General features: G+C 38.8%; 1 protein-coding gene across 4 annotated transcripts in view; it reads right to left on the bottom strand.

Moving 5' to 3' along the window:
* Positions 1–226: 226 nt before the first annotated feature.
* The window catches only part of PCDH17 (protocadherin 17), a 207,795-nt gene continuing 193,066 nt past the window's right edge, over positions 227–14,955 (bottom strand). For all 4 annotated transcript variants that reach the window (XM_044285929.1, XM_044285932.1, XM_044285930.1 and 1 more), the window contains one exon: positions 227–3,722. In XM_044285929.1, the coding sequence (XP_044141864.1) occupies positions 3,040–3,722 (683 nt within the window). In that variant the 3' untranslated portion in view covers positions 227–3,039. The remainder of the gene's footprint in view (positions 3,723–14,955) is intronic.

Raw genomic sequence — 14,955 nt, 5'->3', positions numbered from 1 at the left:
CGTTCTAGCGGATGTCTAACGTCTTAGTGTGATTTGGTTGAAATGTTGGGCAACTTATGCTTTTTACAACCCAGAAGGAAACACGCTTTTGTATAGGAAATCCATTGACTTGTATATTTTGTCAAATTAGCATATTAAGCATTAAAACATACTGTGACTTATTCCATTAACTATCATTGCCTACTGAAATAAGTATGTAGAGGCAAGAAGTGAATTTGATTTTACTGTGGAATTTCAGCTACGGTATTAAGCAAAGCTTCACCCTCCTGCCGAAAAGGAACACTGCGGAACACATAGACAACACATTTAGGTACATAAATTGTCCAAAATTTGTAGAGCAATGCAGCATTTGTGCACAGTAGGTTGTTTGCAGTACCCTTCGTACCATGAAAATGAGATACAATTAACAATGCAATGCAGCCAGTAGACAACTGACAATGAACCGCTGTCACAAGACATTTCCTGGACGAATGAAAAGACATGAGATTCTCAACCACAGACCCACAAGTACATGTTCTGACTTTTAATTAGTACAAAGAAATGGTTTGACATAGAATTATGATAATGCCAGTATTAAACCTGTCGGCGGGTTTATATGGTCATTATAACACCAGCTTGTTCAATTTAACTCCAAATTCGCATTCATATTTCCCAGCTTTGGCGGGAGATCTCTTATACATGGTACATAATCTACACAGGGGATAGTAATGTTTGATCCGCTCAGCATGTGTCTGTGCATATCATATGTATAAAAATCTTGTATTTTTATTTTATAAAGATGTATTAAAAAGACAAAGAAACGTGCACTTATTAAAATTATATCTTTTAGAAATGTCTCTGGACACAAGAATATGATTTCACATATATTTTCATAAATAAATCCTATTAGTCTACTACGTCTTTATGGCACACATTTGCTAAGTGTGGCTTTTCCATAGGACTGCTCATAATGCGCAATGGAGCCTAACAGCATATGCATTTCTGAGTCGCCTCATGGAAGCTGCGCTGCTTAGTAAACATGACATCGGGGCTTATTTAACTGGGGCGTTGGTGGAGATCTTGAATGAAACAGCAATGCAATCATTTTTATAGTAATTTAATGTTTGCCCTTTTAAATAGTGATGTGTCAAGTCTCCATCAAAGACACCCCAAATGGGTTGTTCCAGATTAGAAACAAAGATTCTATGGTTTTGTTTTTTTTCCCCCCAGCAGCAGGACCACTCGTATCCCTTGGTTGTGTCTAGTATTGCATTGCAGCATTCACTTCAGTTGGGCTGAGATGCAATACCTGTTGCAGCCTGTGGACAAAGGTGGCACTGTTGCTCTAGATCATAAGCAAAGGATCTGTTTTTTCCTCCCCTAGAAACAGCACCGCTTCTGTGAATTGGTTGCGTCTAATATTGCAGTCCAGCTTTTATCAATGGAGCTGAGCTGCAAGCCTATGGACAAAGGTGATGCGGTTTCTTTAAAAAACAAAACAAAAAACCTTTTTTACTAATCTAATACAACTCATTTAGTAAACAAGTCATTAGATGTTTTCAGTTGTGTGTGAACGTATTTTAATGAAGATCTATATTTATCTGTTGCTTTTAAAATTCAAAAATGGTGCTATTGATACGATCCAAAATCGGTGCCAGTATGGGAAGAAAAAAAGTTTCTAAGGCTTTATATGTTTTGTGTTTTTTTTTTTGTTTGTTTTTTGGTTTCCTCATATGGGAAATGTAAACTTTTGCAATGGCATGGTTGAAGAACATGTTTGCTTCTTGCTCACCTTGCTCTGACCGTCCACTTGAACACATTTTGAACAGATTATGTACTACTGCAGTTTTAAGACCATACATGTAACAAGAGACTTAGCTCTGAGGCGCTGCTTCCCATACTCCACGGGGGGAAGAGGAAACAGGAAAACAAAAACTCATAGAGTTCGACAGCTACCGAGGCAACACTTGCCATTTACAATATAAGCCCAAATATTTTTTTCTTTCCTTTTTTTTTTTTTTTTTTTGCAACACAACTATATATTAATTTAATAAAATACACAATATAGCTCTTATACACTCAACGATTTGGCTCATATGCACTAAAATTGCAAATAAATCATAAAAATATGCTATTTTGATGTAAACACATTTAAATCTTCTTACAGTTGCACATTTAATGGTGATGTGATATTTGCTTTGATGAATAGGACGTTTACTTTCCTGAGCAAATTTTAGTGTCCACAAATTAATTAAAAAAAAAAAAAAAAAAATTTAAGGATGTCGCTTTTTGGACATTTTACCTTTCAATGGTAAAGATAATTGTCTTTTGTAAGAACCACATTATTCGAGATCTTAAAACATAATTCTCTCTATCAATATTCAGGTGTGAATATACTGTAGATTTTTGTTGGACACTAAAATTCTTATTTTCAACACTTTCATTCTACATAAAGTGAATTAGCTTATGCTAGTGCAGGACACAAGAAATCGACTATATAATGTTTATATATTACTATGTGTGGCATGGAAATGAACTACATGACACGGACTTGTACTGAAATGTTTTGGAATGTCGCTCATTTATATAGAAATGTTTACCACAAATGGGTGTCGATGTTTGGTGCCGCTAGGACTACAGCAAAATTAGTTAGGACTTTAATTAGAAGCTAGTGATGCTTGTCAAAATCCACACAGAAATTAGTCAACCCTGTTAATCAATGGGTTTTTTTTCCCTCAGCAAATGAAAAGTCACATCAACTACATTAGGAAGTTGCTCAACTTCACAAGTAGTTCCGAGTTCTGTTCCCTTATACAACAGATTGTCAATATTCACTACAACACATTTTCCTTGATTGCGCCCAATAGAATTTTTTTGTCAAAATAAAGCCAGTGTAATCTTAATAACTAAAAAACAGTACAAGAGTTTGGGGGCACTTTTAAAATGTTCACTTAGAGCCACAGAGCAGCATCCATCTCCCATCTCCCCTGCAAATGTGCTGTTCCAAGGGAAAACTGTATTTACTCGACAAAGGCAACCATGATAGCCTCTCCGTCTTTCTCATTTTCTTACAGCCACTGGTTCACTTCCTCGACAGTCTTGCAAAAGCTTATCAATTTCCCTCACAACTTCCTCAGCATCTACAGATTCTCGGCCCAAATCACGATTTGAATGCTCCAGATGATCTAAGACAGCGTCCATTTCACTTGAGTCTCGGCTCACTCTGGAGTGTACATCGGCAAACACGTGGGCCATGGGGTCTGATGCAATGTACTGAGGGTCCTTTGTCTGTTTATTAGGTGATATGTACTGACTATCAGAAGACAGGTACTGATTGGTTGTTTCTGCCAAGACTCCTGATTTTATTTCACAGCCATTCAATGGTCCCTTAGTTGAGGCACAAGGCTCAATGCATGTCTTGGTAGGGCTGCTAGATGCAGAAGGAACCTCTTGCAGAAGAGGACTCAGGGCACGCTTGGCTTTTAAATATGGTTTTACATTGGCAATGAGAATGGTGTGCTCTCTTTTGTCTTTTCCAAATGTACAAAAGGTCTTTTTCCCAGTGGGGTTTACAGTTTCATAAGTCTCAGTCTCAACGTGAGCTTCAACAGTTGGAACAAAGAGATTTGTGCGATAATCTGCATTTTCCACCTGGTTTGCTGTGGGAAATTGTGGCATCCAACACCGGTCAGAATGACCGAGTACTCTGCATTCATCTGTACAATTAACACACTCCTCTTGCTCTGAAAAAGAGAAAAGAAAAAGGTGACTTTAACAGACTAAACAACATTAAAACATTGGGGCAAGAATAAGGCACAGTGCACAGCGTATCTTTTTTCTCCTAATCACTTCCAATGACTATTTGAACCATACTAGAATATAGGCGCTCCTAATCACACACTTTTTCTGAGTTTTTATAAAACCGTCACAATTTTTTTAAATGACCACAAATAAAACAATTTTTGACCATTATATGACTTTTATGCTGCATATGTTAGTAATTGTCTCTCTCTAATTCTCAGTTGTCCCTGGGCTAGTGGGAGATAACTAGTTTCTATGATGCTTTCTGTAGTCCGCACATGGGGGAAACTCCATCTTACTCACGCAAAACTCTCACTCAGAAGCAGCACCACCACCTTATAAGAAAGCATAAAGAAGTACTGGAGTATTGATGTGAGAGAGAAAGCTCACCATTAGTGCGTATTCACAGGGCTTTATTTAAAATCATCCATATTGTGCCTGCCACAAACTGATGCTTTTAACACAGCAGTGAGGTCTGTATTTTTTGTGGAAGTCCGACCTGCAAATCGTCTGAGACAATTGCCTTCAATAGTTGCCAGGTCCATGTTCTGTGAGACACAGACCACTATAGGACAAGTTCTGAGTTTCATGGCAGAGACCCTTGGGCTGTGAATAGCATAAATTGCTTCTCTGAGTCTGTGTGATCTCCATGTAAGCCTACACATGGACAACACAGACGCAATTTGTGTAAATGCGCTGTTATCTGCAGCAGTCTCTCTCGGTGTTTCTCCCTGCTTCTCTTTCACTTGGTACCTCTTCATCATCCCTCTAGCCTCTCTACATAGAGTTCTATGAGCAGAGTCTCTCTGCAGCATTTCCCTCGTCCCCCCTTTTACTCCATAGACTTCTATGGGCAGTGTGTAATCTGATCCATCATTGAGCTTAGGGTCTGTCTTAGGAGACCAAGACAGATTTAGTCGATTATTTGAGTGAGTGGTCATTTTAGATGGGGAGGGGGGACATTTCTCTAGTAAGTTTTGTTACAAAGTTTGTACAGGAGTTTGTCCTGACTTTCTTGATATACTCTTAAGAAGCCTATGGATGAATCAAATAGAATGCCGCATTTTCAACAAACCATAAAGACCCCAAAATGCTACAAAAGGCCAAAAACGTAATACACAGACGTTACTGCAGATTTTAAAATACCTTCTGGAACCAGTATTTTTGAACAAAAGGAATTTACAAAAATGCCACCAAAAGTACATGAAATCCTTTGCAATTCTTGCTTCCTATTCTAGTCTTGAAGAGAATACTGTATATATAGTAAATTGTTGCTAATATGACTACAAATGAGACAAGGCGAAATCTATTAGGTATGTGAGGTTGTAATTAGCTCAGCATCATACTGCAGCAAATACAAAAGTTGTCACCTGAGACCAACCTGAGGTTTCCACATACCACCTCTTCACCAGAAGTGATGACAATCTGAGGGGTGAAGATAGTGTTAGTGGGCTGAAGGTGCATACTGTAGGTAGAATAATATGTACTGTTTAAGGAGGCTATCCCCATGTTAGTTTTGCTGAGGAGCCGCAGGGCATTCCCTTACATTTGTGTTACATATACTGTAGTTTGAAGAATAAAAGCTTTGATTCCAGACAAAACCTGATGAGCAAAGGTGAGCATTAGTGTTAAGTGAATAGAAGTCCACAAATTCCATGGAAAATTCAATTTACAGCAAAGCTGAATTTCCTCATGATTCGTGGTAGCGAATCATACTTACCTCATCCATTTGCTCGCAACGGGCCAACTGCCATCTTGAATGAAAGTCTCGCATGAAATCCAGTGCGCGGTGATGTATAACATACCATGCCATGACGTCATCACGGGCCGCTCAAGATTTAGCTCTAGATCTTTAATCAAGATGGCGGCAGCCGACTCTTCACGAGTAAATGGATAAGGCAAGTATGAGTTAATATTTTTTTATTTTACACTGTGCTATTACTGTCAGATGCTGCGATCAGCTTTGAATGCGGCATCTGAGGGGTTCAATGATGGGAAGCAGCGCTATCACCGCTCCCTGTCATTGCACCCATTACTTACAAAGAAGTGACGAAACAGCCAAATCAAATTTTTGAATACGGTACTTCGCTCATCTCTAGTCATGATTTTATAATCAATGCTGCTATATTATGATCTCCTCTATGTGCTGCATACATTATAAAAAGCGGTCACTATGATATGTTTTTCATTATCTGCTGTTTGGGTAGACTTATTTTTTTTTATGTTCTGTATATAATGAATTAATATAAACAAAGATATTTTTTATGTAGAACTGAATGATGAATGGCTCATGGCTTCAGCTTTATTCTCTGTAAGAATGGTGCTGAATGCTATCCTCTAATGCATTAAAGTAAAAATAAATGAACAGTATGCTATGGTCTGTGTTCTTCAGCTAGAAGTGAATAATTGATACGCTTTGCTGTACTACAGTCCTCCTTGTTAACATTTTTTACATTTGAAATTACATTGAACACAATATGCCATCACCATTTATGTTCCACAGTGAAATAAACAGCTGCAGTTAGCTTTTGTTAATGGACTTAGGGAACATCTTAAATTCACTTCATTATATATAAGTAGCAATCATTCTAACCCAAGCGTGAATATATCCCCACTTTCACTTCCACTCATTTTATAACACGTGAGATTAGTGAAAGGGTCCAAAAAAAAAAAAAAAACCACCCACTGTCATATTATAAATGACAACCACAAATGTTTTGAAAAAGTCTTTAAAGATACCAGTGAAAAATTCAAAGGGGAAAGTAAAGTGGTTTCCTATGGTAACTAATAAGTCCTAAGGAAAATGAGAGCTGGTATCTCACGGCTATGAGCAATTGCTTCACCTCCTGTATTATTCCATATTCAGATGACCATAATGAAGCTGCATATTCGTTTTCATAATAAAGGGGTTTCTGAGGTTTTGATATTGATGGCCTATCCTCAGGAAAGGTCATCAACAATTGATTGGTGGAGGCCCAATTTCTGGCACCCCACCAATCAAGTGTTTGAAGAGACTGCAACACTGCAGCCTCCTCACAGCTTACCAAGCATAGCACTGTACATTGTATAGTGGCTGTACTTGGTACTGCAGCTCAGGCCCATTCATTTGAAAGGAACTGAGATGCCTTGGCCATGTGACTGATAAATGTAATGTCACTGGCCTTGGATGGGGCAGCAGCACTCACTGGAATGCTTTGGCCTCTTCAAACAGTTAATCGGTGGGGGTGCTGGGAATAAAAAATCATCAGATATTGATGACCTACCTAAGGACAACTCCTTTAAGGTCACAGGACTCCAACTCCTCACGGGTCAAGTAACCATAGATTACCACAGAACAGGAGTCCAGTATTAAGACCCATTATGTATATCCAAATGTTGCCTACATTTTGATAAATCTCCTCAATTAATATGTATTTCACTGGTGTTTTAAAGATCTACCAGAAATAGTCATGTGTTAGAAATACTCATTGGTTCTCATGTCCTTGCGCCTTGTTGGACACAGTACCCAACTGGATTTCAGCTTTATTTTCTAAACTTAATAGGAAAAGAAGTTAACTAGAATTATTTGCCATGGGCAGCCACATTTTCTGTAAGACAGTTTAGATACATGAGACCTATTATATCCTTATTTAAAACATGTGTCCAGATCTATGTACTGAAAGGCAGAACACCTAAATCATTACAATAGTCTCTTACCTTACACAGAGCTATTATCTAATTTGGCCAGTGGAGTTTACATTTTCTAGCAAGGCATAAACCAATATATGCCTTATGCTAGGTTCACACAGACTATCTTTTATGGCTTTTTTTAAGCATTAACATAGAGGCCGGAAAATAGCCCAGCTAATAAGCTTCAGAGCATCATAATATCATGAAAAGCTGATGCAACTCTTGCAGGCAATGATGATAACCTTATACTTATCAACAGGGGCAGATTGGCCACAGACCTTGCAGGGAAATTTCCCTGTGGGCCGATGCCTAGGGGTCATCTGGGCCCTCCTCGGGGCCAGCCGGTGGAAGTTTCTGGGGATATATTTTGTGCTGCTGGCAGCAGTATTTTGTGATGGACTGTGGTATTTAGCTCTGTTTGGGTGGTATAATGTGCTACAATATGGTATGCTGGTCCTGCCTTCCATCAATTTGGACCAGACTACAAAACAGGGCCACTTTTACTATTTTTTCCAAGACCACTTTATGTTCCCAGTCCGCCCCTGCTTATCAATACAATAGTGGTACCAACATGCAGATCACACCCTCATGCATTTTTATAGCCCCTAAGCTGGTGGAGGATCCACCAAAGTTATGTAGAGGCACAGGCCTCTCTATAACTTTGGCGCTTCCAGCGCCAGTTCAAATTGTAAGACAGATTCCGAGATGTCTTACATTTAGAACATTTTCTACGCCTTAAACAGGAGTACAAAATGGTAAATGACATGGGCCTCCTGGCCTGTTCCCTTCCCCGCCCATGCTACGCCCACAATTTTAGACCTGGCATGAGCATGGAAAAGTTGCAGATAAATTGCGCCTCCATCTGCGAGAGAGAATCTCTGTGTAATCCACCTGTTTAACCTGCACTAGACATAATATATCGTACTGTAGGTCTGATCTGCCCTTTATTATTAAAGGGCATTCAAAATATTCCTTTATTGATTTTCAGTGACTATGAGTTTGTACTTACTAATGCTAATATGTTTGAATGGCTGAGCTGTACTATAATACCTATCTTACTGTAAGTAAAAAGGAAACTATGGCTTCCAGTTCATGTACAGTAGTCCCATGCTTTGTTGTTTAAAGGGTCTTGTGCATGTATATCTGAATGGCTGTATCCATTCCAACCCTTTTGCACTGCTAATGACTAAATAGTCGTGTCATTGTGGTATAATCACATTTTATACAGCTATAAGGAGCCTTGATGTATAGCTAAAAAAGTTCAAACTTTCCAAATTACATAAAGGGTAAAAAGTACCATCTACCCTTTCACCCCACCCCCCATCCCAGAGCAAAAAAATTAGAAGCATTTTAGTGGGTGTTCCTGTATGCAATCTTTAACAGGGCAAGATGGCAAAAGAAGCTCATTAAACTGAGAACAGAATGGATTCAAAATTAGTAGTAAGATTTCTTCTGGAGACCCGTTGCCGAAATCCATGCACATAGAGCAGAAACAAACCGATTCACATGTTTGGAATGGATTTACAGTCTAAAAAACAGTTGCATAACAAAAGGATAAGTAATAATGTATGACTGGTGAGTATTCGACTACTGGGACCATCACCAGTCATGACACAGAGTCCCTTGTGTGAACAGAGGTGCACTAAGTTTGCACGACCACCGCTCCATTCATAATTGGGTCTACCACTGGTCAGACCACCAGCCATCATATACTGTATGTATCACCTATCCTGTGGGCCATTCTACAGTAATTTAGAATTAAACCCACACTTTAACTATCTAAATACTGAATTATCTTAAGAGATTATCTTAAGAGTTTGGGATAAATTAGAGCAATATGTTTGCTAAATTGTTATTGTTTTCAGAATCTTAAACCACAAGCATTTTCTGCCTACCTGTTATTATGTGTATATATACATATACACACAGTATATATATATATATATATATATATATATATATATATATACATACACACTATATGTGTAAAAAAAAAATATATATATATATATATTTACAGTACAGACCAAAAGTTTGGACACACCTTCTCATTCGAAGAGTTTTCAGTTTTTTCATGACTATGAAAATTGTAGATTCACACTAAAGGCATCAAAACTATGAATTAACACATGTGGAATTATATACATAACAAAAAAGTGTGATACAACTGAAAATATGTCATATTCTAGGTTCTTCAAAGTAGCCACCTTTTGCTTTGATTACTGCTTTGCACACTCTTGGCATTCTCTTGATGAGCTTCAAGAGGTAGTCACCTGAAATGGTCTTCCAACAGTCTTGAAGGAGTTCCCAGAGATGCATAGCACTTGTTGGCCCTTTTGCCTTCACTCTACAGTCCAGCTCACCCAAAACCATCTCGATTGGGTTCAGGTCCGGTGACTGTGGAGGCCAGGTCATCTGGCGCAGCACCCCATCACACTCCTTCATGGTCAAATAGCCCTTACACAGCCTGGAGGTGTGTTTGGGGTCATTGCCCTGTTGAAAAATAAATGATGGTCGAACTAAACGCAAACCGGATGGAATAGCATGCCGCTGCAAGATGCTGTGGTAGCCATGCTGGTTCAGTATGCCTTCAATTTTGAATAAATCCCCAACAGTGTCTCCAGCAAAGCACCCCCACACCATAACACCTCCTCCTCCATGCTTCACGGTGGGAACCAGGCATGTAGAGTCCATCCGTTCACCTTTTCTGCGTCGCACAAAGACACGGTGGTTGGAACCAAAGATCTCAAATTTGGACTCATCAGACCAAAGCACAGATTTCCACTGGTCTAATGTCCATTCCTTGTGTTCTTTAGCCCAAACAAGTCTCTTCTGCTTGTTGCCTGTCCTTAGCAGTGGTTTCCTAGCAGAAATACTACCATGAAGGCCTGATTCACACAGTCTCCTCTTAACAGTTGTTCTAGAGATGTGTCTGCTGCTAGAACTCTGTGTGGCATTGACCTGGTCTCTAATCTGAGCTGCTGTTAAACTGCGATTTCTGGGGGGGTTGACTCGGATGAACTTATCCTCCGCAGCAGAGGCGACTCTTGGTCTTCCTTTCCTGGGTCGGTCCGCATGTGAGACAGTTTCTTTGTAGCGCTTGATGGTTTTTGTGACTGCACTTGGGGACACTTTCAATGTTTTCCCAATTTTTCGGACTGACTGACATTCATTTCTTAAAGTAATGATGGCCACTCGTTTTTCTTTACTTAGCTGCTTTTTTCTTGCCATAATACAAATTCTAACAGTCTATTTAGTAGGACTATCAGCTGTGTATCCACCTGACTTCTCCACAACGCAACTGATGGTCCCAACCCATTTCAGGTGACTACCTCTTGAAGCTCATCAAGAGAATGCCAAGAGTGTGCAAAGCAGTAATGAAAGCAAAAGGTGGCTACTTTGAAGAACCTAGAATATGACATATTTTCAGTTGTTTCACACTTTTTTGTTATGTATATAATTCCACATGGTTTTGATGCCTTCAGTGTGAATCTACAATTTTCATAGTCATGAAAATAAATAAAACTCTTTGTATGAGAAGGTGTGTCCAAACTTTTGGTCTGTACTGTATATATATATATATATATATATATATATATATCAGAGTTAATGACATCCAAGGATGCCAATGCTTTATCTTCTACCGAAGATACATAAAAGTCTAACAGATTCCCCTGGGAGGCTGATTGTTTCAGCCAGTGAGTCTCTATTCAGTAATATTTTGGTGTTCTTAGATAAGGTACTACGCAATTTTGCTATAGCAACTAAATCGTATATTAAAGATTCCTCTGACTTTCTGTTGAAAATTGGAGACACCAAAATACCTGAGGGTGCAGCATTGGTGTCTTTGGATAAAAGTTTGTATACCTCAATTAGACACAAATTAGGACTTAAATTGGTTAGATATTTTCTCCAGAGGTCTGAATACACCCCAGAATGTCAGGACTTTTTACTCAGTCTACTTAATGCAGTTCTCACCCCAAAAATGTTTTTGTTTGGTGACAATTTTTTAATGCAAATTAGGGGGATGGCAATGGGGTCAAATGTGGCACCAACATATGTCAATTTGACCGTTGCCTTCCTTGAAGAGGTGTTCGTCTATGTGTCCCACGACTTCAGTCATGTACTGAGGTGGTGGAGATACATAGATTACATCTTCTTCATATGGACGGGCACTGACACAGATCTGGAGGTGTTCTTTTCCTTTCTGAACAACATAGATGAAAACATCAAGTTCACTATATATTGCTCAAAACAGGAAGTCCAATTTTTGGATACAAAAGTGACAATAAGTGACAAAAAGGTGGAGACCATTATTTACATCAAGCCAATGGATAGAAATACACTATTACATTTTAATAGTTAGTGCACATCCTAAACCAATGATTAAATCTTTGCCCTTTAGTCAGTTCTTAAGAGCTAAACGAATTGTTAGCTGCCCTGAACAACTTGAACGAGCCTTAGATGGGATGCAGGATTCTTTTGAGGATAGAAGGTATCCTAAATCGATCTTGGTTACACATAGGTAGAGAATAAAGGAATATAAAAGGGAGGATCTACTCATACAAAAATAACACTTTTAAAAAAAATCAAGTGAGGAATATTATACACAAACATTTGGCCATTCTAAAATCAGGGCTGGATAAAGTAGAAGGGTTTAAAAATTCAGCTCTTATGTCCTATAGACGTCCTATAAACTTGAAAGACAAATTGGTAGGTGCAGATATAGGGCCTCAGAAGAAAACAGGGCAGACCTTCTTAAGAACTCTAAAAATGGGTTGTTACCCATGTCTGAATTGTGTAAACTGTAAATATGTATGTAAAGGAACCATTTTTACACATCTGATGACTAGAAAAGTATACAAAATGAACTTGTTGTTAACTTGTGACACTAAATACATTATTTATGTTTTATGGTGTCCATGTCATCTACTATATGTAGGGGAAACTACATTAGATTAAAAAAACACACTTGAATCAGCATAGATATACAATCCACAAGAAGCATATGGATTTACCAGTATCTCAACATTTTACAGAAGCAGGTCACTGTGAGAAAGATGTTAAGTGTATGATTATCGACCATATTCCAACCTCGCGTAGAGGAGGAAATAGGATTTTGGCGCTTATAAAACGGGAAATAGAGTGGATTGTTAGATTAAATACACTGAAACCAAATGGACTGAACGTTGATTTCAGACCATGGATTTGTACATAGATTTTGAGATATATGTGAAATTGGAGATATGGATCCCTCATTGGGAGCATTTGAATACTGTCATGTATCATCATCTTGTGGTTGTATGTGGGTACAACTTTTGTAATTGTGTTTATTTTTTTTCTTCTGCAGAAGTTACATTGCTGCTATTATTGAAGAGCAATGAAGACCGGTGGTGACCCTTTACGGACATGAGGATATACACTCACCTAAAGAATTATTAGGAACACCCATTCTATTTCTCATTAATGCGATTGTCTAGTCAACCAATCACATGGCAGTTGCTTCAATGCATGTAGGGTTGTGGTTCTGGTCAAGACAATCTCCTGAACTCCAAACTGAATATCAGAATGGGAAAGAAAGGTGATTTAAGCAATTTTGAGCGTGGCATGATTGTTGGTGCCAGACGGGCCGGTCTGAGTATTTCACAATCTGCTCAGTTACTGGGATTTTCACGCACAACCATTTCTAGGGTTTACAAAGAATGGTGTGAAAAGGGAAAAACATCCAGTATGCGGCAGTCCTGTGGGCGAAAATGCCTTGTTGATGCTAGAGGTCAGAGGAGAATGGTCCGACTGATTCAAGCTGATAGAAGATCAATGTTGACTGAAATAACCACTCGTTACAACCGATGTATGCAGCAACGCATTTGTGAAGCCACAACACGCACAACCTTGAGGCGGATGGGCTACAACAGCAGAAGACCCCACCGGGTACCACTCATCTCCACTACAAATAGGAAAAAGAAGCTACAATTTGCACAAGCTCACCAAAATTGGACTGTTGAAGACTGGAAAAATGGTTTCTTGAACATGACAACGAGTTCACTGTACTAAAATGGCCCCTACAGTCACCAGATCTCAACCCAATAGAGCATCTTTGGGATGTGGTGGAATGGGAGCTTCATGCCCTGGATGTGCATTCCTCAAATCTCCATAAACTGCAAGATGCTATCCTATCAATATGGGCCAACATTTCTAAAGAATGCTATCAGCATCTTGTTGAATCAATGCCACGTAGAATTAAGGCAGTTCTGAATGCAAAAGGGGGTCCAACACCGTATTAGTATGGTGTTCCTAATAATTCTTTAGGTGAGTGTATATCAAGATTTGATAACTTTAAAAAAAGGCATATTTTAGGTCTAATATGTATTTTTTGTCTCTAATTTGGTTTCCTCTCCCATTATTATTGCATTTAATTATAGTGTGCATTTTTGTGCTTGATGCTTTGGTAATTATATGGGACATTGTGGAATCCTACTTTGGACACCTGATTTTATTGGGAATAGGATACAAGGGCGGTACATATGTACCCTACGTACCCACATAGGGTCAGATATGGAGAGTGGTGGCAATTGGTGGGTCGATTGTCTCATTTTAGATATTGGATAACCAGCGCCACCCCTGGGTCACGTTGGAAGTGTGACTTGGTGTCAAAAGACTCCATTGACATAGTGGTTCTTTGGACAGACTGATCTCTTTGCCCTGAGAGATACATATATATGGGATGGTATCTTGACAGATAGTGGTGGGCCCCATGCTTTATATACTTAGGGGCTACCACTGTTGTCATTACCAGATTTTCTTCCACACTCACTATGTGGTATAGCGAGGTTGGTTCTATTCCCATCTATATGCAAATTAATCATATAATATATTCTTTAATTTGTGATTCCACTCTCCACATTTTTTGCCATAGTTGAAACTTTAGCTTTTTATTGTTGGTATGGTCCAATGAGATGGGGCATCTTCATGAGATAGGAAATGGAATACATAGGGACTTACAATTACATTTTCTGACAGATCCGATCATGTGACTAGACTCTGTTCTTGGATCCTGGGTTATTTACCAGGTGATCACCAGGATTTGTATTACACGAGTTCTGGTCACGTGATTTGGAACATGTAGATCCATGTATGCGACCTAACTCCCTGGGACGCTTCTATTGATGACGTCTCGAGGAGGAAGTGACGTGTGTGTTCCAACGATGCGTTCCAAATGGGCGGAAGTTGGAAACACGCCTCGCACATGCGCAGTCGTGCATAGTCCACGCCAAGATCCTCATCTCTGCCGAGGTAATCACTACTGCCTTATGTTGTAATATGTTTTTAATAATTGCGTGTTTTTTCACCTGAGCACTAATTATAAATTATCTCCACCTGTGTATTAATTATATTTGTATGCATTTTATGTATTTTGAATATCAGATTAATTTTTATAAATTTTGTTAACATTGATATACACTTATGGACACTATGCTATATTTGAAAGTTATACTATTAATTTTT

This window comes from Bufo gargarizans, chromosome 3 (genome assembly GCF_014858855.1).
Source record: "Bufo gargarizans isolate SCDJY-AF-19 chromosome 3, ASM1485885v1, whole genome shotgun sequence".
Classification (NCBI taxonomy): Eukaryota; Metazoa; Chordata; class Amphibia; order Anura; family Bufonidae; genus Bufo; species Bufo gargarizans.
Note: the sequence above shows the minus strand (reverse complement) of the source record. Positions and strands in the feature narration are given on the sequence as shown.